Raw genomic sequence first — 26,896 nt, forward strand, 5'->3', positions numbered from 1 at the left:
CTAATGCTGGGCATTGCTGATGGGGCCGATGTCCGGCATTTATCTTTAAAGGAAATTCGTCACCAGTGTCATCTCCACTAACCTGTCGGTACCGACAGGTAGTGCAGGTGGCTGATGACAACGGTACTCACCTTGTTCCGCCCATACCCCAAGCCGCTGTTGCACTCTGCTGGCTCCCACTGCTGGAGAACAGCAGCGGTGATGTCTCTGAGCTCCTCCCCTGCCCCAAGCCGGGCCAGAGATCCTTCATGGAACGGGACACGGTAAGGACCGTTGTCATCATTGTCACCCGCACTACCTGTCGGTACTGACAGGTTAGTGCAGGTGACACTGGTGACAGATTTCCTTTAAATAGTAGCTCCCACCATCCTTTTTTTTTTTTCTGTCCCTGCCTATTGCCCATCTATCCCTAACCCCCTCCCTGCTTTTAATATATATATTTTTTTTTTACTATATTAAAAATGCTTTTTTGTCTGCCTGGTGATATAGTTCATATACACATTTCTACTGAGGAAGGGGTCAGAGGTCCTTGTTTCCCAGTACCCCGAAACGCGTTTAGAAATCTGGCACTGTTCACACAGTTACCACCAGTGTCCATCTGCAAACATCTTGGCAACAGAGGAGTTAAATCTGTCCTACTCCGCCCTGCCTGGCTGCAACTTTACCATCTACTGCATCGCATAGCCTCATCTCCTGCTTCCACGTGGGACGCCAATCCCGGATCTTCCATTTCTCCCGGCGTACCACCATCGCCAGACCCGTTGTCGCATCCGAGCCGACTGACACTCCTGCCGGAGTGCCAGACTAGTGCCATCTGTGCTAAGTCAGCCAGCGAACGAGGCCCCCAGCGCTGAAATTGCTGCATGCTCCTCCGCTATCGGAGCTCACGGTACGCAACATCTATTTGCGCCTCCCGGCCAACGGGGCTGCTAAGGGAGACATACCAACTTGTGCCCCCCTCCATCTATTGGGGCACATGAGGAACACAAGGCTGCGACTCATCTATCACAATTCATCAAGCCAGAAGCAGTGGTGAGAGATACTCTGTATCATCCATTCATTAAGTTTTTTATTTTTTTTTATGGACTTTATGTTACAATTATTTTGCCATAAACCCAAAAATTTATCCACACCTTTTACGGATTTATTTTATTTTTGTTTTTTATCTGCAGACTTATGGACTTATTAGAATATTAATTTATTCACATATCTTTTTTATATTTTGGATATCTCACTAGGGCCCAGTGAGATTTTCATCAGATAGTGCCAGTGTAATGTGATATTTTGTTACTGTTTTACTTATTTATATATATTTTATATTCTGAATTAAAAAAACTATTTCTGAGCAAACGCTGTTATATCTATCTTTGCCCACACCATTATGCACCATTGGTGAGGTCCTAGAGGCATAAGCTATAGGTTTCCATTATATCTCTAATATACTTTAATTAAAAAAAAGTGATTTTAAAACAGTTTAAAATCACTTTTAAATTCCCACTAGGGTTCGCCCTCCTAGTGGCCGAATGCATTCGGCAGTGACGTCACTAATGAATTTCGACTCGTTGAAGCCTGGCAACGAGTCAGAATTCATTCACTGCGGTGCTCGCTCCCGCCTGTCAATCAGACAGGCGGGAGCGAGCGCTTTGAAGGAAGAGGACGCGCCCAGGCTCCCTGGCCTCGCACGCCGGCCCGGGCTCCCGGCGACAGGTAAAATTCTCAATGTGACTGTTTTCAATGCTTATGCTTTTGCGAGGGGGGGGGGGGGGGGGGAGAGGGCAGGGAAGGGGGGGTAGTGGGTTGAGCGGCGCAGCTGGGCCAGGGGGGTTGCGGGCTATACAGTATTCCTCCAGTTGTTTCCCCACTACAACTCCCAGCATGCCCTGACAGCCAATAGATGTCAGGGCAAGCTGGGAGTTGTAGTGGGGAAACAGCTGGAGGGACACTGAATAGGTGAACTAAGGGGGGGTAGGGAGGGAGTTGAGCGGCGCGACGGGGGGGGAGGTTGCGGGCTGCGCGGCGGGGAGCGGGATGTGCGGCCATCACGGTGTTCACCTATACAGTATGCCTCCAGTTGTTTCCCCACTACAACTGACAGCCAATAGATGTCAGGGCAAGCTGGGAGTTGCAGTGGGGAAACAGCTGGAGGCGCCCTGTATAGGTGAACTACGTTCGGAAGTGTCGGCCCCAGCAGGCATCCGTGACGTGGTGCCTGCTGGGGAAGTCTGCCTGGTAGTGAGCACACTACCAGGCAGACAAAAAGGCATTTTTAATATGTAAAAAAAAAATTAAATTAAAAGCAGGGAGGGGGTTAGGGATAGATGGGTAATAGGCAGGGACAGAAAAAGAAAAAAAGTGATGGTGGGAGCTACCCTTTAAGTGTGCTAGGGGAAGATTGCTAAGGCAGGTTAGGAAAGGTAGTGTAGTTAATGTTAGTGTAGGGTTCTGCTCAAAAGACTCTACCTTGTCGTGGTGGCAGGCTTCATATTCTTTGGTCAAAAAATAATTCCTTCACTGAAATCACTGATGAGGGTCTGACTCACTTTTTACTGTCTTTAAAATTAGCAAAAATTGTGGGTGGGTCCTAGGGGGCGGAATTGGCATGTACCCTAGGGGGCGGGGTTGCCATGTGGAAGGGGGCTATGCCTTGATCTGTGTAAGGGGCCCCAAAATTTCTGATGGCAGCCCTGCCTATGGCATATAAGTAGCTGAAGGTTACATACATTCAGAGGGAAAAAAAAAAAAAAGAAACACCCACATGTGACACCATTACAGAACGTACAACACCTGAGGAATCTTTATAGGGTAAAGTGGACATTTGGAACGGTCGGGTGTTTCTTAAATTTATTTTCCAGGTATGGATGAAATGTATTTTTGGAAAAATGAAAACTGCAATTTTCCAACTGATATGCTATCAATGTATGGAGTATGATGACCCAGAGCATAGCCAAAAGTAAAAAGTGTGCCCATCACAAACCCTATGCTCTGCTTCATCATTATGGGAATGTTTTTTTTTGGGTGGCGATCCCTAAATGGTTACCTGAAAATGCGTACACCGCTCAGGGGAGGAGAGAGCACTGCGCATTTGAGGCCTGACGGTTACATACATTCAGAGGAGAATAAAAAAAGCCACATGTGACACCATTTTGAATGGACGGGCGTTTCATAGATTTATTTTCCAGGAATGGATGAAGGGTAGTTTTTTGAAAAATGAAGATTGCAATTTTCATAATAATTTGCAAAGTGGGTACCCAGAATGATGCCCCAGAGTATAGCCAAAAGTAAAAATTATGCCCGCCCCAAACCCTATACTAGAGCTTGGTGGTATGAGCAAAAATATGTATCACGGTATTTTTGTAAGTTATGGCGGTTCCACAGTATTTAACGGTATTTTCCACCCTCCCCAATCATGTGACCCGTGGGCGCTGCTTCTCCCTGCCCCCCGGTTTATCAGCCCAGCGCTGCGCTGTCCCCCACATCGGGGAACTAATCATATGTCACCCGCGAGCGCTGCTTCTCTCCACCCCCCCAAAATAATTATTAGCCGCTGTACTGTACTATCCTGTGCCTAGGCTGCAAAAATAAACAAAATGAACTTTAACTTGCCTTCTGACGTTCTCCGTTACCGGGCCTCACGGTCCCCCAGCTGCAGTCCTGGGGATGGGAACGTCACAGAGCAGTCAGCCTATCACCGGCTGCAGTGATGTCCCGCCTCGACCGGTGATAGGCTGAGCCCACTGTCATGTAAGGAGCCGGCTGGCTTCTTACATGACAGTGCGCTCAGCCTATCACCAGCCACAGCGATGTCCTGCCTTCCATCCCCAGGACCGCAGCGGAGGGACCGTGAGGTGGGGAACGTTGGAAGGTGATGTATGCTAAGGGCAGCATGGTGGCTTAGTGGTTAGCACTGCTGCCTTGCAGTGCTGGGGCCTTGGGTTCAAATCCCACTAAGGACAACAATAAATAAATAAAGACTTATTATTATTAGAATAACGTCAGCCGAGAGCACTGTGCTCGTGATGTCATCAGAGAGCATTCCAAAAAGAAAATAATTTCCTCTGTAGTATTCAGCAGCTAATAAGTACAGGAAGGATTAAGATTTTTTAAGAGAAGAAATTTACAAATCTGTTTAACTTTCCGGAGCCAGTTGATTTAAAAGAAAAAATGTTTTCACCGGAGTACCCCTTTAAAGTTTATTTTGTTTAGTTTTCAGCCCGGGCACAGGATAGTACAGTACAGCGCAGCGGCTGATAATTATTTGTGGGGGTGGGGAGAGAAGCAGCGCTCGCGGGTGACATATGATTAGTTCCCCAGTGTGAGGGACAGCGCAGCGCTGGCCTGATAATTCGTTGGGGGGGGGGGAAGAGAAGCAGAACAGCGCCCGCGGGTCACATATGATTAGTTCCCCGATGTGGGAACCGCTGCGGCTGATAATTCATTCATTCGATTGGGGGGAGGGACCCAACCGGTATTGTGGTATGGGAAAAATTCATATCGTGCAGGAAAAAAAATTTGGTATTCGGTAAGAACCGGTATACCGCCCAGCACTACCCTATACTCTGATTCATCATTCTGGGAATGTGATGTGTGTGGCCGTCCCTATTCTGTTACCCCAAATGCGCACACCGCTCAGATGTAGAGAGAGAGCTGCACATTTGAGGCAGCCTGAAAACCCCCGATGCAAAGGACTCTGATACATGACCCAGTAGCACCGGAGGTCTAATCAGGGGTATTATGTTATGTATTAAGTTGTTTTTTTTTTGTTTTTTTTTTGGGGGGGGGTTAACATTTTGAGTCAAGTGTCGCAATGAGTGGTCGTGTCCCTCAAAATCCCCCTCCTGCGACACCCACTTAATTTTTTCTAGGATCGTCGCTTTTTTCCAGTGTGGGGGACCTCACCTGGAAAGTGTTGGCTGGGGACGATCTTGGCACCTCCTGTTCCGGAAGTGCTCGGGGCTGCTCCCCCTCCTGATCGCCAAAGATCAGGGCCTTTATGAGCACCTCCTCGAACTTGAGAAATCTTCTTATTGCCGGCGCTCCGGAATAGTACAAATGCATTGTACATAGCAACCTGGACCATGTAGATTGCAACTTTTGTGTATCATGCCCGGGTTTTGCGCATGCCATTATATGGCTTGAGGACTTGATCAGAGAGATCAACTCCCCCCATATACTGATTGTAGTCCACAAGACAACTGGGCTTGAGGACCGGTGCCGTGGTACCTCACACAGGGACAGGGGTGCTGCCAATCCCATGAATTGTGGTGAGCATAAGGACATCCCTCTGAATGATTTCAGCAGGCATCCCTTTCCGATCAACGCCCTACAAGCTGCGGGACGCGAGGGCATATCTATACGCCCTCCGTCCCAAATAGGTTAAGCACTGTTATACAGGCTATGCACTCGCTCCTTTACATTTTAGCAGAGTGTTATTTCTTATAGTGTTATAACTTGAGAAAACAATAATAAAATATTAGCAAAAATGTGAGGGGGGGTATTCTGTAAGATTACTGTATGTATTTTTAGCATCCTGTAATAAAAGAATTCTGGTATGGGGCCATTAGATATATTAGGGAATATCTAAATAAAGGACATGGTTGGTTTACTAATTGTGGCTCTTGGGTAGAACAAGAATGGATGAAAAAACTACAAAGAAAGTCTTATTGGAAAAACTGTTTTTTGTAATTAGACTGCGTATAGCAATAAAATGGATGTCTAAGAAATTTCCATTAGTCAAATAATTTTGTTGGTTGGTGCAAAGGATAATTCATGTTGAGTTTGGTTTCTTGGTTAAGATTTGGGGTGTGCATACTGTAAGGTCCATGAAATTTGGACAGTATGCCAATTGTAAAGAGAGGGTGTTTAGCTGAAACTCCAAGATAATAGGAATTCTCCTCACATGTATTACATTGTTTTCCTTGACTCATTAAAAGGAAGAGAAGAAAGGGGAAGGAAAGAGGTGGCATTATGATACTGCCATTGTGTGGGTCTTGGCTAAAGTGGACATGGCTGAAGTTATAAATGGAAGAGTTGAAATGGGAAGTCTAATCCAATGAAGGGAGGTGTTGATTGAAAAATAAATTAGTTCTCCTGAAAGAGAAGAGAAACTAAAAAGTTTAAAAGGTAGAATAATAAATATATATACACACACACATATATTTATATCTCCTCTCTCTTCTCTCTCTTCCTTTGGTTTTTCTGGTCTTATGGCTTTTTTGTTTAATATCTCTAATCGGTGAGAAGGACAAACATACTCACAGGGTCATAAATATTGGCTGTATTTTAAGGGTACTCTGCCCACAGACATCTTATCCCCTATCCAAGGGATAGAGAACAAGATGTCTGATCGCGGGGGTCCCCCCACTATCTCCTTGTAATGCACCTGACATTCTAAACAGTATGTTTAGAACGCTGGGTTCTGGCGGATGGAAACTTGATATCCCCCCCCCATTCATGTTTATGGGAGGGAGGGTGACGGGATTCATGTCCCCTCCCATAGGCATGAATGGAGGGGGCGTGGCGTGATGTCACGTCTCCAGCCTGGGAAACCCAGTGTTCTAAACATACTGTTTAGAATGCTGGGTGCTGCACAGAGATCTCGCAGGGAGATCTCCCTCCCTTCCACTAAGAGATCTCTGATGTGGGTTATGAACCTATCCTAGAATGATTGTTAGGCATTTGGAGAGACTGATGCTGGAAGACTAAGTTCTTTTTGTCCAGAGGAAATATAAAAGAAGTAAATAGTGTGACAAATTTCAAATTTGCTTAGGAGTAAACAAGGTACTATAGGAAGTTTTATGAGTATGTATTTGTCCCACTTTGTAGGACTATATAGCATAGAAGGATTTATAGCCATGACAATGGAGGTTGAAAATTAACATGAGATGACGTCAGGTTTCACTTCATTGTGACCAGCATTAATGTGAGCTCCGATGCCTGTCTTAACTTTCTAGATGCCACTGTCAACAAACAAAAATGTGAAATGAAAATTGGCATGACTGTTGTTGTTGTTTTAACAATTAATGGATATTCCAGTTTAAAATACTGTGGATAAAGGATACTTGTCAGATCACAAAGGAGGTTTGAACATTCTAACACTCCTGTGATCTGAAGAATGGACACCCGAGTTAAAATGAGAACGAGTCATAACTTGAAACAGAGCAGAAAGTCATGCATGTGTTCCAAAGTTTCATTTATGAAGAAAGGAGGGAAGATGCAGAGATCTTCCAGAGAATAATGGTGCTTGTGGAGCAGCGCTCACCTCCTGTCAGCCGGTAGCTTAATAAACCGTCAGGATGCAAGTTTGTTCATAAAACCATAGAAGATTTTATTAGCAGTAGTAAAACAGGAACAACGAGTTTCGAGGGGCCCCTCTTCGTCAGGTTCTGATCAGAACCTGACGAAGAGGGGGTCTCCGCCCCTCGAAACTCGTTCCTGTTTTACTACTGTTAATAAAATCTTCTGTGGTTTTATGAACAAACCTGCATCCTGACGGTTTATTAAGCTACCGGCTGACAGGAGGTGAGCGCCGGTCCTACAATGTGGGACAAATACATACTCATAACACTTCCTATAGTACCTTGTTTACTCCTAAGCAAATTCGAAATTTATCACACTATTTACTTCTTTTATATTTCCTCCATTTTTACATGTCCAACCTCTGGACAAAAAGAACGGAACATTGCGTTTATTTTTCATGTGCTTTTACGTAGCTAATAGGTCAGGTACTAATGTATTAAACCTGCTAGTTTGTTAAACTAAACTTTAAAAAAAAGAACGGAACATAATTGCGTTTGTTTTTCATGTGCTTTTATGTAGATAATAGGTCAGGTACTAATGTATTAAACCTGCTAGTTTGTTAAACTAAACTTTAAAAAAAATGTTTTCTCAGCGGGATCCCGAGCATCGTATACTAGTCAACACAGCCATATAGGTCCTGAACTAAGGCCACTACAATCACCAGAGCATCAGATCGAGCCTATTTATGAAGAAAGAGTGTTTCAGAAGCCACAAATGCGAAGCCTAAGCCAAAGTCAGGGAGAACCAGTACTACCAGCACATACCACCTCCTATCGCACCAACACAGGTAACTACAATGCAGCTTTTACCAGATATTTGCCTACTGTTTGGATTCATTTATTTCTGTAGAATATTTTTGACAGTAATGTTGCTGAAATATTTTAAGTTTTGGATTAAGATTATTTACAAGAGAAGAGCGTTCAATTGTTCAATAGTAAGAAACTCTTTGTATAATAAAACCGTACATTTATTGAGATATAAAATAACTGAAAGTGAACTGTTCATTTTTTTTACATATACTATTTAGTATCTCCATAATTGTAACAAACTAAACATATACAAACTTTACATATACAATACATTTAGAACTCTTGAAAAATTTTTGATTAGCATAATTAATGTATTTTACAAATACATTTTACATACATTTGTATTTGCATACCCCAAAATATTGACCTAGCAAATTACAACTTGTTCTGGCAAAAAAACTAAACCAGGGCTTTCCAAAATGGGTGCCACAACACATTAGTATGCTGGTGGCAGTTTCCAGGACTGTCCCATCCCGCAGCAGCTGCCGCTGGTTACTGTTAAGTGGTTTCTGCTCGGACTGACAAATTACGTCCCTGATGTCGCTTTCAGGAGCTAGGCAGGAGGAAGTAACTTGTCAACCATGCCAAGACTCTACCTGGGCCTACTTCAGCACACGGAGAGACAAAGGCCAAGTGAGAATTCAATGGCATAGCGGGGGATCAGGGAGGCAATGTTGTGGCACAGAGGTAGGTCAAAGGGGGGGGGGAGGAAATGCCACAGGGGAGACTCAAGGTGGGTAAGGATGTGACACAGGGTGTGGTCAAGGAGGGGATAATTTTGCACAGGGGGTGGTAAAGAGGGAGAAAAAAAATTAAGTGGCTCAAGGAGGAACAAGGGGGGAGGAGTAATGTGACACAGGGGGTGATTAAAGAGGAAATGTAATGGCACAGAGGGATCAAGGGCAGAGAAATTAAGTGGCACAAGAGAAAGTGGAATGGTGGGATCCTGGGGGGAGTGAACTGGATGAAATGGAACAAGGGATGATAAAGGGGGGATTAAATAGCAACCAGATTTGTAATGGTAAATAAAGATACTTGTGTATCGACGCACTATGTACCATTCGTAGAACGATAAGTGTGTCACCAAACAATGCATTTCTAAAATGGGTGTCAATAACATGAAAAGTTTGAAAAGCTTCCTAGTCAGGGTGAAGGAAAAAACAACTAAAAGGTAGAATAATTTTCTTCTGCATTTTAACCACAATATACATTTGTAAAAATGATGTGGTAACTTATGTATACCCTAAAACCTAACAAACTACAACTAGTTGTGAAAAAAATCACTTCAAATTATAAATAAATGTGAAAGCCTTATGCCTGCTGGCATTGTGGATTATCAGATCATATGGTATTGTCAAGTATGCCTTAAGGTGAGGCCTTAAACTGTGAGTGACTATCGCTGTGTTATTTTGCTGAGTTTCGACATAAGCAAATTCACACCAGACAGTTTTGGTATATATCCCCTTCTCAGCCCTGACTCCCAAGGAGTTCTGTTCTTTATTAGAAAATCACATTCGTTTTTACAGTTGACAAAAAGGGGAGGGTAAAACTATTGCATCAAATCGTTTTATTTGCTAATTGGTCATTTGAGCATGGCGTAGCATAGGTCACTTATGTTGCAACTTGTCTATCTTGAGATTTTTCCATCCTTCCACAAAAGCCCAATGTTTACACTTCAACTCCTAACTTCTTGTATCTTCAGGCGCCATTCCAAGGTTCTCATCTTAATTATAGGCAAAGAGCAAGCTGAAATGTTTTGAATTAAGGAATACAAAGTTCTTTTGCAATATTTTAGCAATAGCATTTAGCAAAGGCATATGAGTATAGATATAGTGATCAATATATGAGAAAATTATAGACCCAACAATTCCCCCCTAAGAACTTTGTTTCTTTCCATCTTTCCCTATGGTGTGTTCTGCCTAATAGTGCCCGGTTCAGGTCGAGAAAGGGGTATGGGATGCTTCACTGGTTTGAGACGAGTGGCTCCTTATGAACCACCCCCCTTTGTACTCAGACTTGTCCTTTACCTGGGACTTCTATCTACGCCCTACTCTGCTGGGTTTGCCTTTGAGCCATCCACATACAGGATAGTTGTTCTCATGGGGGGAATTCCCTCGGTCATGCTTTGGTCTGATGTACCGATTAGGTTAAAGTCAGTTGTAGTAGGTTCAATATACATATACATTGCCCCGGTTGGAAATGCTTCCTCTACAGTGAAAATTATTGCTTTCTTTACACAGGGGACTATGCAACATCCAATTATTATTATCATGGCAATAAGAACCACTAAAATGATAGCTACTTGTAGAAACCATTTTTTCCAGTCTCCAAACCATGAGAAATATTGATCCCAGGGGTCACTTATTCCTGAATTTTTCTTAAAATCTACAGACAAATCCTCTAATTTCTTTATGGATTTTGTAACCTTACCATTTGGACCAGTGTTACCTGCTATGTAAGTGCAACAGGTCTCACCAATCATTTTACATACTCCTCCTTTCTCTGCCAACATCATATCTATTTTGGAAGGTCATGGTAGAAGTGAGTCCTAACTGCTCAGCTAATCCTTTAAGGGCATCCCTGGTATAATTTAGAAACCTTTGTTGATTGTTATATATGTAGTTTATCCATTCAACATTTTTGTTGGCAGTGATTGTGGGAAAAATGTATTCAAACCCTTCTTTTATCTGGTCTTTTGCTTTAAACTAATCAGGTACCCCCCTAGGGACTCCAATAGTATCAAAGTACACATATGGATCTAGATGGCCTCCCAGGGCCTCCCTCTTCCCCCTAATTTGAGTATCTACTGGTTCAGTTAATTTGGTCTCATACTCCTGATTTGGAATTATGTGCAGAGGCATTAAAACTTCTAGTCGTGTTCGGATTTTCATGTCACCACAGATCCAGTAGTTGTGCTAACTAACAAAGCAGTCAGAACTGTGCCCAATGACCGCGACGGGGGCACGCCTTTTAGAGGGCATGCCCTGGGATAGAAATTTGCAAGAAAGGGAGTGTGGGAGGGGTCCGGAAAACGTAGCGCATGCCCCACCAGTAGATGCAGGGGCATTAAATACCTACACCCCTACCCACAACCCCCTGAGCCCCGCCTACAAGTGCCGTGGGGCGGGACCCTTCCGCCCTTCACACAAACACAGCCTGATAGGCTTAACACTTGTGCTCAGGGCTCCATCCTCAAACTCGTGAATATGCCAATAACTAGCTGTATATAAAACCCTCAACTAACGAAGCGGTCAGAACTGTGCCCAATGACCGCGACGGGGGCACGCCTTTAGAGGGCAAAAAAGTCAAACAATAGGATAGAAAAGGATACATGATCACTAACCAATACCACACTCCTGAACAGATACCCATACCTGGACTCCACCTGAGAACAGAAATCTGCAGGCTAGCTGTCCTAACCGAGGTATGGAAGCTGGAAACTGTGGAAGCTACTCCCACTCTAACAATGCTAACTGGCCTTGGAACCGGACCAGGCTGCCACGCTGGCTGACAAAGCTTCTTTAACGTACTTACCTATACTCTTATGGTGAGAGTGAAACAATCAATACTTGCCAGGCGTAACATGAAGTTAACCTGGTCCCTGCTGTTAAGAGGCAAAAAACACATGTTAACTAAAAACATACTACGACAAATTCCGGACAGAACTACAGTGGCGACTGACTTGAGGTGCCAAATGCCTGTAATCAACTAGACTTGAATACACCTTACCTGAAAACTAACCAAACCTCTTCTGCCAGGCTTCCGACTCCGACTGGTCCCAGGGGCACTGCCCTGCCACGAGAAACAGACTTCTACCTCGCCATGATGCCCATAGACGTTCTAGGACTTGAATGACCACCATACCTGTAAAGGTGACAAATCTTTCGAAAAACACTGTGCCTGTAGACGTGACAGGTCTTTGCGCAAACATCGTGCCTGTAGACGTGACAGGTCTTTGCGTGACCATTATGCCTGTAGACATGACAGGTTTTAGCTCAACCATTGTGCCTGTAGATGTGACAGGACTTTGCGTAACCATTGTGCCTGTAAACATGACAAGTCTTAGCGTAACCATCGTGCCTGTAGACGTGAGAGGTCTTTGCACCTCCATCGTGCCTGTATATGTGACAGGTCTTTACATAACCATTGTGCCTGTAGACATGACAGGCCTTAGCGTAACCATCGTGCCTGTAGACGTGACAAGTCTTTGCGTAACCATTTTGCCTGTAGACATGACAGGTCTTAGCGTAACCATCATGCCTGTAGACGTGACAGGTCTTTGCATATCATCGTGCCTGTAGACGTGACAGGTCTTTGCCCCACCATCGTGCTTGTATGCGTGACAGGTCTTTGCGTGACCATCATGCCTGTAGACGTGACAGGTCCTTGCGTAACCATCGTGCCTGTAGACGTGACAGGTCTCTGCAAAACCATAGTGCCTGTGGACATGACAGGTCTCTGCGTAACCATCATCAACTTGTAGCAAAGCCCTGCCAACATGACAGTAAAACTGGAAACTGGAAACCACCTGCCACACTACTTTGTTATGGCTCGTACCATAATAGCTACGTAAAGCTATGAAACAATTCACTACATGCGTACAAGCAGTAAAACCATTGCTTATATCCTGTATATGTGAGGCAATCATATGCAGTAATACTACTACCGTGTGCAAGGAGTGAGCAGTACAGTGTAAACCAATGAAACAGAAACACGTAAATTGTAATCTAGTATACACAGTATACCTATTGGAACATGCCAGAAAGAAAACTACAGTATGAAGTTACAAGCGTGTGAAAGCTACAGCATGTGTGTGGCATACAACAAGCATGTCTGGCATGTAAAGCTACAAGAAAATTAACCATATTGGGCTACCAGCATGATGTAATAAACTGAGTGTGCATTGGTGTATTGCAGCGTGACAACTACAAACTTCTCAATAGTGTGAATATGACAACCGTACGAATAGTATAATAACTACGAACTATGTACCATGTCATTGAGACTGAAACTGTTAGCTTGTATGCGTATGACAGCTTGGCGTATGTCCTGTACATGAACTACTAACGTACCCATCATACAACAACTGAAAGCCTACCTACCGTACAAAAACTACCAGCTTATGTACCGTATAACTAATAGTGTATGCACCGATTTTTTTTTTTCTTTTTCTTCTTTTTTTTACACTTATTACCGGAGCTTGGGTACCAACCGTAAGTAAGCGTGAGTTTGTGAGGAAATGCGAGGAGTGACGATAACACCAACTTACCAACCCAGTGCACAACACAATATCTGCGACCATATGTTACCAGCGAATCGATAGTGATGTAAGCATGACACGTGTAGCCATGTACAAAACTGAAACAGTGAACACCTCCTGATTACGAATCAAGATTATAGTATTCAAAGTTCCTGACTAAACTAGCAGCGGCTCTGAAGAACCACCACAGGCATGCGGCACCCCTGAAGTAGAGTCAGGATAGCAGTGACCGCCGCCCGTGTAGCGACATATTGCTCTGACGACGTGTCAGTAACAATGATGCAATGAACCCCACCTGAAGGAAATGTGTCAGATTAACGGTAATTCATTGCCTATGTGTACCAGCTGATGTACGTACCACGAACTCATGTGAAGGTGCGTTGTATTGGTCGTGATAACATAGTGCACCTATTATCGTAAAAACAACTTGAAATGACGTAATAACCACAGTACAGCGTGTACTGACTATATATATATATATATATATATATATATTTTATTTTTATTTTTTGTTTTTTTTGTTAGTACCCTATAAAAACTACCCGCATGTACTGTGCGACAACTACTAGTGTGTAGCGTGTAACAAGTATTAGCGTATGTGCAGTGTTGCTGCTAGCGTGTGTAGCGTAACAACTACTAACGTATGTACCGTGAAACAACTACCTGCGGATGTGACGTATGAGAGCTACTGGCGTATGTAGCGAGACACCACTGCTAGCGTATGTACTGCATAACTACTAGTGTAGGTGCCGTGTAAAACGTACTAGCGTATGTACAGAATGACCACTATTATTGCAAGTATCGTGAGACCATTGCCAGCGTATATACCATAACAACTACTAGCGAATGTGCCCCATAACCACTGGATTCTGTGCCGTATGACCACTATTATCGTAACTGAAGGATAACTTCTTAGTGTAAATATCGTGTTGCTACTAGCATGCGTTCAATAACTACCAACGTATGTACAGCATAGTGACCCCTAGCGTATGTACGTCGCCCCAACCAGTGTATGGTACGTACAACTACTCAGATATGTGCCATGTTACTGCCCGAGTGTGTGCCGCACCAGGCAGCACAACCGCTAGCGTAGGTACCACAACGACTCCTAACGTATGCACCGTACCACCAACAACTAGCATGAGAAGCCTAGAACAAACTACCAGCGTATGCACAGCACAACAACTATATGGTAGGGATTGTGCGATGGACGGCTACCAGCGTACACCGTGTAACTACCCGCATATACACCATACCACAAGTACCAGCGTATGAAAACATTGAGACTACTGTGTATATACCATGTAAGACCTATTAGCATATGTATGGTACACCACCTATTAGCATAAGTACCGTGAAACAACTGCTAACGTGTGTACCGCAAAATCATTACCAACATACCATGAGACTATTGACGATTGTACAGTAAAACTACTATGGAACATACCGTGTAGAAACTACTGGCGTACGTACCGTACCACTACTAGTGTGCCGAATAACTACTAACGTACGTGTGGCAAAGCAACTACTATCGTATGTACCGTATGACCTCTGTAGGTGAGTGTACTGTGTGACTACTAGCGTACACCGTGCATAACTACCGGCGTGTGTACCATCTGACAACCACTACTAGTAAAAGCACTGTTTGACAACTACATAGAAACTAGTGTATGTACCCGATACGTGGAACTCACGTGAACGCAAAACTTTTTTTTTTTTTTTAACCAAGACCTCCTGAAGAGACCAAGCATGTGAAACCGTGCCACCTACCTTCTCCCTTTATCATTACTACTGGAGCCCTCCCCATAACTACTGCACAGCCACGTAAAGTAAATCACTCCCCCTTGTAAAATGTACCTATCTGACTTAGCATACTTATCTCATTGTCCATGTGTCTATACACTCATTTCCCCTAGACAACCTTGCACATAAACTTAACAGAAACAGCAGCCCCACCTGCTGTCTGCAGGTGGCCTAGCACCAGAACTGCAGGCTTACCGAGGCAAACAGCACATGGGACGCCGCTAGCCACAGCAAACTCCTGTCATTTCTGTTTACTCCCAAAACCACGTGGGACGCCGGCTCCAGCCCAGCAGCGCAGCCTACGATTGAGCGGCTGCTGCTGGGAATGCCCGCACGTGGGCAGTGAATTACAGGCAGATGTTGGGGAGCGCCGACTGTGCTGACCAGCTCAGCCAGTCAAGACAATACCGGTGACCGGACCCGCCGACAGGGAGCAAAATGCTGTGGCTCCGGACACCAGCCGAGAGGTGAGAACGGCGCTTACCTAATGGCTCCTGTAACCTGCCTGCAGGCCCCAGTAGCCGTGCCCCTTCTGTGCTGCCCAACACACGCGCGGTCCCGCACAACGTCCGGAAAAGGTAGCGCACGCCCCGCCAGTAGATGCAGGGGCATTAAATACCTTCACCCCTACCCACAACCCCCTGAGCCCCGCCTACAAGTGCCGTGGGGCGGGACCCTTCCGCCCTTCGCACAATCACAGCCTGATAGACACATGTCACCTAGGGAGTAAACCTGATTTTGTATCTGCTGCTCACTTAGTTTGCTGTATTCTGAGCAATACCCTTTGGGAAATTTTCCCATGAATCTACCTTTCCTCTTCTGCTAGCATAGCAGGTGTAATTTTCCTTGTAAATTGTAATACCCTCACTTGGCTTGGCTTAGGGCTGGGCGGTATACTGGTTCATACTGAATACCGACATTTTTGGGCTGCACGATGTGAATTTTAGCCCATACCGCAATACCGGTTGGGCCCCTCCCCCTTGGGAATGAATTATTAGCCCAGCACTGCGCTGTCCCCACATCGGGGAACTAATCATACGTGACCCGCCTGCGCTGTTCTGCTCCACCCAAATTAATTATCAGCCCAGTCAGCAGGGTACTACTCACATAGGTCAAGCACTGCCCTCCTCCTCTTTGTTGCGGGCCGACACCGGCGCTGGAACTCTATACTGTACGCCAGTGGTCTCCAACCTGCGAACCTCCAGATGTTGCAAAACTACAACTCCCAGCATGCCCGGACAGCCAACACTGTCCGGGCATGCTAGGATTTGTAGTTGTGCAACAGCTGGAGGTCCGCAGGTTTGAGACCACTGCTGTACGCTGTATTTCTATGCCCGGGCTGCAAAAGATAAAGAAAATAAACTTTTAACTTGCCTACGTCGGACAGCCGTCAGCCTATCACCGGCCTGAGCGATGTCCCGCCCCTGCCAGTGATAGGCTGAGCCCACTGTCATGTAAGAAGCCGGCTTCTTACATGACAGTGGGCTCAGCCTATCACCGGCCGGGGTGGGACATCGCTGCGGCCAGTGATAGGCTGACGGCTGTCCGACGTTCCAGGGCCCATGTAGGTAAGTTAAAAGTTTATTTTCTTTATCTTTTTCAGCCCGGGCATAGGCGTACAGCAGTGGTCTCAAACCTGGGACCTCCAGCTGTTGCAAAACTTCTGGAGTTGTAGTTTTGCAACATCTGGAGGTCCGCAGGTTGGAGACCACTGGCATACAGTATAGAGTTCCAGCGCCGGTGTTGGCCCACAACAAAGAAATGGAGGGCAGTGCTTGACATGTGAGTAGGGTAACATGATTTGTTGGTGGGGGGAGCAGAACAGCGCTCGCGGGTCACATGATTTGGGGGAGGGGGGGGGGGGGAAATACCGTTATATACCGTGGAACAGCCATAAGTTACAAAAATACCATGATACACATTTTTGGTCATACCGCCCAGCTCTAGCTTGGCTGTCTCGGTCATTAAAGGGTAATCTTTTTTTCCATTGTTCACATTTGGTATAGTCAGTGGTCACATTGGTAAAAAGACCACTAAAACACTCCTGACTCTCTTCTGGAATATTTAAGGGAACTGTCCCAAGGTGAGGTCTGGCTGTAGCACATACGTAACAGTCTGGTTCATTATGTTTTTTTACGGTATAATAGGCACAAGTGTTTCCCCAGTAGTCATCAATCACACATATGTATACAGAGTTATCACCCCATACAAATGACATTGTTCTGTTACTCTGGAACAAGCCACTTTTTCACAGTAGTCAAATTCAAAAGATAGCCGCTGGAAGAGTTATACCAAAACGTGGGATTCGCGTTTTGAATCACTTCCCAGTCAAACCAGTATGTTTGTGGAGTCAAATTGGGTTGTTGGGTTTGCACCCCATTTATACAAAAGAGGATATATATCAGGAGGATGGGGTAGGAACCACTCTCTTGCAGTGCGAGGCGTGTATCCATGTTGATTTTCCTTCCAGTTTCACTGAGGTCGAAGTCCTGAGTCCAAGGTCTGCTCCCACCATTTTCCAAAGTTTTCTTGTAATATCTGTAATGAAAGCCGGTCCCTGTCTCTTTCCATTTCATTTAGTAGTTTCTTTACAGTAGTCTTTGCTGTAATATTAGTGACTGTGGAGGCTTCTGGCCATCCTGAGAACATGTCCACTGCTACTAGCACATACTCAAACTTTCCACTTTTGGGCAATTGCATGTGGTCAATCTGGATCTTCTGAAATAGGTAGCAAGGTTTGGCTAAGTGTTTCTTTGGAGCAACTTCTGTTCTTCCAGGGTTGCAGGTGTTGAAAATGTCACATCCCTTGACAAATTGTTCAACTGGTGTTATTCCTGGTGCAAGGTAGATTTTGTTGATAGAAGTGATCATTTGTTTGATCCTCTGTGGGTGACTCCATGAGCCACCCCCAGGTAAAGTGCTTGAGGAAGGCAAATTCTGTTTGATTTTTCCATAGGCCGTCCGATTCATTTAGTTCAGCTCCCATTTTCTCCCACATATTATTTTCCTTGTCCAAGGCTTGAGTCTGGAACTGTTTCAGTGTCTTGAGTCTGGGGTTTTCCTTTTGCTCTTCTGGTTCTTCTGATTCTTTTTTCTGTCTTCTTTTCACCACATATACCCCTGCTTCCTCTCGAGTGAGGGGCTGTATTGCAGCTTCTTAAGCTGCCTTGTCTGCCAAGAAATTTCCTTTGGCTTCTTCAGAGTCCAATCTTCCGTGCGCTTTGATTTTGATAATTGCCATTTGTTTAGGCAGTTTTAGGGCTTCAATCAGTGTCCTGACAGCTTGAAAATTCTTTATAGGGGTTCCATTTGCAGTCATGTACCCCCTTAGGACCCATTTAAATCCGAAGTCCAGCGCCACTCCATGCCCATTGGCGGAGTATGTGTAGATGTTAGCAGTTTGTCCTTCCGAGATGCGGCAGGCTTCAGCTAGGTCAATAAGTTCCGCCTCTTGTGCTGAAACATGGGGAGGGAGTGGTCTTGCCAGCAGAACTTCGAACGGGCTAACTACTGAGGATCCAGTGTGGAAATGTCACTTTCATCAGCATATCTGGACCCGTCTGTGTAGAGAGTAAAGGTTGCATCGTCCATTGGTGTTTCTTGGACCGTTGGTAAATGTGATGTCTCCATTTCCATAACCTCTAAGCAATTGTGCTCCGGAACACCAAGGTTTCCATCATTTTGTTTAATTTGTTTTTCTTCCTTATCCTTATCGAGAGAGAGTAAGCAGGATTGAGGATTGTGCATTTCTGAAGAGTGACATTATTCGGGAGTAAGAGAGAGCATTGAAGCCTCGCTTGTCTTTGTAGAGAAAGTGGATTTCTTTGGCATTGAGTTAGAATAGCTTTCAGATCATGCGGAGCGAGGATAATGAAAGAATGTCCAAGAATGATATCTGAGGTAGTGTCAAAGAGATCCTTAGCTGGTATTACAGCTCGAAGGCATGTGGTTGCAGTTTGTGCAACAGGACAGAGTAGAAGGTCATCCATGTATTAAAGTAAAGTCACATTAGGATGGGCACATAACCATGGATCCAGACAGGTGGATAAGGCTTGAGAAAAAAGTGATTAGAGGAGTAATATCCCAAAGGTCTCAATTTGTCTCCATGTTATTGTGTAAGGACTCCGGAGGCATGGCCCTTTGTTTGAGAGACAAACAGATAAAACGGTAGTCCGTAATTTGGGATACCATGTGCTGGAGCAGACAAGATAAGGTCTTTTTGGCGGTTCAAACACTCTATGGCTTCCCATGATAGTGGCTGCTTCTGGAATGGCATCATACAGAGGTTCCATCAGTGCTGAGGCATCAGGAATCCATTGTCGGCAAGAAGTGATCATAACAAGAAAGGCTTGTAGTTGCTTGACAGTTGTAGGTACAGGAATTTCTTGTATGGCTTGCTTCCTGCCTTCCGTGAGGTGTTTAGCACCTTGAGAGATACAATGTCCTAGGAAGACAACTTTTTGTTGTGCCCACTGAACTTTTTAAAGGGACACCTTGCAGTTGATTGAAGAAAGGAAAGATAGCAGATCAACAGTGGTGGTACACTCCTCTTGCGATGTGGCACAGAGTAGAAGGTCATCCATGTGTTAAAGTAAAGTCACATTAGGATGGGCACATAACCATGGATCCAGACAGGTATATAAGGCTTGAGAAAAAAGTGATTAGAGGAGTTTTGAGCTCCCTGTGGCAAGCGTGTCCAGGTGTATTGTTCTCCTTGGTGAGTAAAGGAAAAAAGGTATTGGCAGTCTGAATGCATTGGAAGAATCTGAAGAAAGCATTGACTAAGTCCAGAACAGTAAAAAAAAACTTGGCATCTGGTGGTATCGAACTGAGCAGAGTATGTGGGTTGGGAAAAATGGGAGTATCCAGAATTTTGGCAGAATTAATCGAAAGTCATGTACCATGCAAAACTTCTCAGATTCTCCTTTTGGTGTGTTCTTCATTACTGGAAACAAAGGAGTGTTTGCTGGGGAAACACATTGATTAAGGCTCCATTCTTGAGAAGAGTTTCAATTTGTTCAGAAAGAGAAGTTTCTTGGTTTGCTTTGAGCGGATACTGGGGTACTCTAGGTATCTTGGCTCCGGGTTTTAAGGAGGCCTTAACAGGCGGAACAGGCAAGAGTCCAATATCATCTGGGCCTTTGGACCAGACACGGTCAGGAATTTGTTGTAGATAGACATTGGGTATAGTCTGTTTCGATATTCATGATCATCAGTGGAGAGGCTTGCAAAATCCAACTTCTTCAGGTGTGAGTGTGAGATAATTCAAGGTGCATGCCATCATCCTCATATTTTATGGTGGCTTTGGGCATCAGGAGTAAATCCGCACCTAACAGGTTGAGTGTGGACGTATCTGATATAAGTAGCCGGGAAAGGATATCTTGATGTGCTCCAATAGGTATAGGGTGGGTGAGGTTCGAAGTAACAGATGTGTCCTCTACTCCCACACGAAAGACGGTCAGAGGAGATAAGAGAAGTGCATGGTAGGTCTTTAGAGCGTATTACGGATCTGGCTGCACCTGTGTCCACTAGGAAAGGAAGAGTTTTGCCACTGACTGTAAGGATTTACAAAAGAGGTTGGTCCTGATTTAGTAAAGTCGGTATGAGTGTATACTTGAGAAATCAATGTGGACACAGGCTTGCCAATGTCCTATCGAGGACCATAAGGTAATTGTTGGAAGTCTGAGTAGTAGGAAAAGCGAGGATTATGCTCAGATCCGAATTCTTGATTTCTGAATCTGACACTATTAGGTGCATCCTGTTGAGTCAGTCATTCTGTTGTCGGGTGTCCATTGTTGATTCATCCTGTAGTGTTGTGGGTATCCAGGGAGAGGTCCAGATTGTTGTTGATCCATATTATAATGATCTTGTGACATCATTGGCCTTACAGTGGCTGAATCCATTCGGTTGTCGGAAGGAAGAGGTTTGGATCTGCAGTGTCTATGGATATGTCCGGTTTTACCACATCTGTAGTAGGTGATGTTTTTGACGGATGGTCTTCGTTGTGCATAATTCCGAACATGGTACTGAGGAGGAATGGTTTGGTCCTGAGGGACATAATTATGAACCAGGTATTGAGTAGTTTGTGGTTGGGTTGCTCCATTATACATTGTAATTGCATCTTGTCAGATTGCCACTTCGGATCATTTTTTAGAAGGTGCAGCTTCACTTTGTTTCTCAATAGCTTTCACAATGAGTAAGATTTGTTTTTGTTCAAGTTCCACATATTTAGGCCTACTATCCATGAGTCTCTTCTTTGTAGTATCAGTGAGGCCACTAACAAAGGTGTTGATGAAGGCTGACTTATGGAATTTGGGTTCCAGGTCATAACCTTAATCTTGGAACAGTCTAAGTAGTCTGGAGAATAATTTTTCAGCAGTCTCCATAGGTTCTTGAGAGGCATCAGATATATTGGTAGAGCTGGAGGCTAGGCGGTCTCTGGCCCAGGAATGTAATTGTCGGCAGAATTCGGTTCCAGAAGAGTATGTCTCTTGTTTCACAATATTTGTGCTATCAAGACTGGTGGAGATGATAGGCCAGAAAGCGTCTCCAGCCCTAATAGAGACCAGAAGATGTAAATACTTCCAAACTGATTAGTAGGTTTGTTGGATTTGCTTGACTCTTCTATAGCATTGGCTGTTTGTCTGGGTAAGGGAGTTGGCTGATAGCATTATTTATTTCCACCGGGGTGAAAGGGACATATTTATAATGGGTATTTAATGGTGCTGTTCCAGGTGCATTTGTTTCCCCACTAGGGGTGGATGTAATTGGCATTGTTTCTGGTGATCTAAGTCTTGTTTCTTGAGAACTTCAGAAGCCAGGCAATAGATCATTGGAGTTATTAGGCTGTATAGGCCACACTGTTGATAGAGTGAATTTAGTTAGGCCATGTATTAAGTCATCTGAGTAATCTTGTGGTATTGGTTGTTTACCCAAGAGGTTAGGTTGATTGAATATGTCAACAGCATTCAACAGAGTTTTGTACGTGTTAGAGATAAGCCTGAATTCTTGCAATGTGGGTATTGGTGGGTAATGTTTAATTGAGGACACTATTACACTGGCACAGATATCAGGAGGAAATCCAAAGAAACCAGAACTAATGGGTGGAATAGTGCAAATTTTTTTCTTTCTGCAGCAAAATCAAGAATGCGGTTTACTGTGGACTGGAGCTCCTTAATACAAGCATCATGTTGGTCAGAGGAATATCTGGGACCAACAGCATGTATAATTATGTGACAAGGCAGTGTCCCGGAACCTGTAATGGCCAATTGGGAGGTTAAAATGGGCCCTTGTTGTTTTACCAGCAGGTTAGAGTCCTGTTGGATCCTAGGCCCCCCTGGATTCACTAGGTCAGCAGCAAGTCCATCATTATGTTGAAGATATGAATTTGCAGGGTTAACTATAGCTTCCACTTTCTGAGTTTCCATAGAACCAAGGCCAACTCGGAGTAAGGTATTATTTCAGATTCTTGCTTCAAGGGCCTTTTGGAAATTTTCAGGCACCCTTTTTACTATAATAGTTTGGGACATGATACTGTCGGAGGTATTGGGAGGCTTTTGCAATCGCATCACAACTGGTGTGAGTATATTAACAGGGGAAAGAGGTGTCATTCCTGAGGATTGATGATGATGATCATTAGTAGATGAATAGAACCGTACATGTGACTGATTTTGGGCTGGAGGACTTTCTACATTGGCCAGAGGTGTCTGAGACCTCGGTGGGACCCAGAGATTATTAGCAGAATCAAATACAGGGCTCTCATGTGGGGACCGGGCTGGGTAAAGTGGGAACAGGCCATTGGGAGGAAGGTACAACCAGAGTGTGTGTGGACTGATGTGGATATAGGCCGGTGACTTGGTCAGCAGGTACATAGTAACATCCATCTTGCGTCATAACTGGAAGGAGGTGAAGTGCCTTGCATTAGGAAGGCTGCTAGAGGAAGTTCCGGTTGGAGACCTTCTGGCATCAGGCAAGGTCTGTTTGGGTGTATTGGGTGTATGCTCAGTAGAGGGTGTAGGTAGTTTGGGTGAACTAAGGCTGACAGAAGAGGAAGTAGGTAAGACTAAACTTCCGTGTGCACTGGGTGTAATGGGTGTTTCAACATGGCTGCCAGTACAGGAAGAGGAAGCAGCAGGATCCATATTTCCGGGTGTTTCAAGATGGCTACCAGTACAGGAAGTAGGTGAGGCATTACTTCCGGGTATAGTAAGATGGCCACCGGAAGGAGGTAACATGTGATATAGTGGGGCGGGGACATTTTTGGTGGGGACCATTTTGAGAGTACAGGGATGGTTTGTAGGAGTACAAAGAGGAGCATTTAACCCCTTAAGGACCACTCCAATTTTCACTGTAGGACCAGAGCTACACATCTGACCACTTTCACTTTAAGCATTAATAATCTGGGATGCTTTTACCTTTCATTTTGATTCCGAGATTGTTTTTTCGTGACATCTTCTACTTTGTTAGTGGTAAAATTTTGTCGATACTTGCATAATTTCTTGGTGAAAAATTCCAAAATTTGAAATCATTTTTCAAACTTTGAAGCTCTCTGCTTGTAAGGAAAATAGACATTCCAAATAAATTATATTTTGATTCACAAATACAATATGTCTACTTTATATTTGTATCATAAAGTTGACATGCTTTTACTTTTGAAAGACATCAGAGGGCTTCAAAGTTCAGCAGCAATTTTCCAATTTTTCACTAAATATTCAAAATCTGAATTTTTCATGGACCAGTTCAGGTTTGAAGTGGATTTGAAGGGCCTTCCTATTAGAAATACCCCACAAATGACCCCATTATGTGGGGTCATTTGTGACCCCAAATGACATTCAGTAAGTGTGTTAACCCTTTAGGTGTTTCACAGGAATAACAGCAAAATAAAGGAGAAAATTCAAAACCTTCATTTTTTACACTCTCATGCTCTTGTAGACCCAGTTTTTTAATTTTTACAAGAGGTAAAAGGAGATAAAGCCCTATCAAAATTTTTAACCCAATTTCTCTCGAGTAAGGAAATACATCATATGTGTATATCAAGTGTTCGGCGGGCGCAGTAGAGGGCTCAGAATGGAAGGAGCGACAATGTTATTTTGGAGAGTGAGTTTTTCTGAAATGATTTTTGGGGGGCATGTTGCATTTAGGAAGCCCCTATGGTCCCAGAACAGCAAAAAAAAAAAAACACATGGCATATTATTTTGGAAACAACACCCCTCAAGGAACGTAACAAGGGGTATAGTGAGCCTTAACACCTCACAAGTATTTCACGCCTTTTTGTAAAAGTTGGATGTGTAAATGAAAAAATATATATATTTTTCACTAAAATGCTGTTTTTCCCCAAATGTTTCATTTTTACAAGGGGTAAAAGGAGAAAATTACCCAAAAAAATTGTAACCCCATTTCTTCTGAATATGAAAATGCCCCATTTGTGGACGTCAAGTGCTCGAATTGCGCACTACAATGCTTAGAAGAGGAGGAGCACCATTGAGCTTTTGGAAAGGGAATTTGTTTGGAAGGGAAGTCAGGGGCCAAGTGCGTTTACAAAGCCCCCTCGTGGTGCCAGAACTGTGGAACTTCCCCCCACATGTTACCCCATTTTGGAAACTACACCCCTCACGGAATGCAGTGAGTATTTACACCCCACTGGCATTTGACAGATCTTTGGAACAGTGGGCTGAGCAAATTAAATATTACATTTTTAATTTTCACGGACCACTGTTCCAAAAATCTGTCAGACACCTGTGGGGCTTAATTGCTCACTGTACCCCTTATTACATTATGTTAGGGGTGTAGTTTCCAAAATGGGGTCACATGTGGGAGGGACCCATTGTTCTGGCACTATGGGGGCTTTGTAAACACACGTGGCCTTCCGGACAAATTTTCTTTTCAAAATCCCAATGGCGCTCACTCTCTTCTGAGCATTGTAGTTCGCCTGCAGAGCACTTTACATCCACATATGGGGTATGTTCTTACTCAGAAGAAATGGGGCTACAAATTTTGTGGGGCTTTTTTCCTATTTTCCATTGTGAAAATGAAAAATTTCTGGTCATACCAGCATTTTAGTGAAAATATATATTTTATTTTTAATTTTCCCATCCAACTTTAATGACAATTTGACAAACCCCTGTGGGATGTTAAGGCTCGCTATACCCTTTGTTACGTTCCGTGAGGGGTGTAGTTTCAAAAATGGGTATTTATGTTTTTACTTTTATGTCAGAACCGCTCTAAAATCAGCAACCTCTGTGCAAATCACCAATTTAGGCCTCAAATGTACATAGTGTGCTCCTCAAATGTACATAGTGCGCTCTCACTCCTGAGCCTTGTTGTGCGCCCGCAGAGCATTTTACATTCACATATGAGGTGTTTCCTTGCATTACAAATTTTGGGGGTCTTTTTTTCCTTTTACCTCTTGTGAAAATAAAAAGTAAAGGGCAACACCAGCATGTTAGTGTAAATTATTATTTTTTTTTTTACACTAACAGGCTGGTGTAGACCCCAACTTTTCCTTTTCATAAGGAGAAAAATAAAAAAAAAGTCCCCCAAAATATGTAGTGTAATTTCTCCCGAGTACGGAAATACCCCATATGTGGCCCTAAACTGTTTCCTTGAAATACGACAGGGCTCTGAAGTGAGAGAGCGCCATGCGTATTTGAGGACTAAATTAGGGATTGCATAGGGGTGGACATAGGGGTATTCTATGCCAGTGATTCCCAAACAGGGTGCCTCCAGCTGTTGCTAAACTCACAGCATGCCTGGACAGTCAGTGGCTGTCCGGAAATGCTGGGAGTTGTTGTTTTGCAACAGCTGAAGGCTCCGTTTTGGAAACACTGCCGTACAATACTTTTTTCATTTTTATTGGGGAGGGATAGTGTAAGGGGGTGTATATGTAGTGTTTTACGTTTTATGTGTTAGTGTAGTGTTTTTAGGGTACATTCGCACTGGCAGTGATTTACAGTGAGTTTACAGCTAGGAGTTTGCGCTGCGGGGGAAAAATTTGCCGCAACTCATACTTGAAGCAGGAAACTTACTGTAAACCTGCCCGTGTAAATGTACCCTGTACATTCACATGGGGAGGGGGGGGGGGGGGGGCGGCAAACCTCCAGCTGTTTCAAAACTACAACTCCCAGCATGTACTGACAGACCGTGCATGCTGGGAGATGTACTTTTGCAACAGCTGGAGGCACACTGGTTGGAAAACCTTCAGTTAGGTTCTGTTACCTAACTCAGTATTTTCCAACAAGTGTGCCTCCAGCTGTGGCAAAACTACAACTCCCAGCATGAACTGATCGCCGAAGTGCATTCTGGGAGATGTAGTTATGCAACAGCTGGAGGTACGCAACTACAACTTCCAGCATGCCGAGACAGCTGTTTTCTTTTTGGGCATGCTGGGATTTGCAGTTTTGCAACATCTGGAGGGCTACAGTTTGAGACCACTGCACAGTGATCTCCAAACTGTGGCCCTCCAGATGTTGCAAAACTACAAATCCCAGAATGCCCACACAGCAAATAGCTGTCTGGGCATGCTAGAAGTTGTAGTTTTGCAAGATCTAGAGGGCCACAGTTGGATTACTGCACGGTGATCTCCAAACTGTAGCCCTCCAGCTGTTGCAAAACTGCAAATCCCAGCATGGGAGTTGTAGTTTTGCAACATCTGGAGGGCTACAGTTGAGACCACTGTATAGTGGTCTCAAACTGTAGCACTCCAGATGTTGCTAGGCAACTCACCAGCTTC

At 44.1% G+C, this 26,896-nt stretch overlaps 1 protein-coding gene across 6 annotated transcripts in view; it reads left to right on the plus strand.

Annotated features, from left to right (window-relative positions):
* Nucleotides 1–26,896, plus strand: part of CTNND2 (catenin delta 2) — a 913,533-nt gene that overhangs the window by 341,552 nt on the left and 545,085 nt on the right. For 5 of the 6 annotated variants that reach the window (XM_056520133.1, XM_056520127.1, XM_056520130.1 and 2 more), the window contains one exon: nucleotides 7,889–8,083. The exons of the other annotated variant lie outside the window; for it this stretch is intronic. In XM_056520133.1, coding sequence (XP_056376108.1) covers nucleotides 7,889–8,083 — 195 coding nt within the window. The remainder of the gene's footprint in view (nucleotides 1–7,888; nucleotides 8,084–26,896) is intronic. 6 annotated transcript variants of the gene reach the window in all.

This window comes from Hyla sarda, chromosome 5 (genome assembly GCF_029499605.1).
Source record: "Hyla sarda isolate aHylSar1 chromosome 5, aHylSar1.hap1, whole genome shotgun sequence".
Taxonomy (NCBI): Eukaryota; Metazoa; Chordata; class Amphibia; order Anura; family Hylidae; genus Hyla; species Hyla sarda.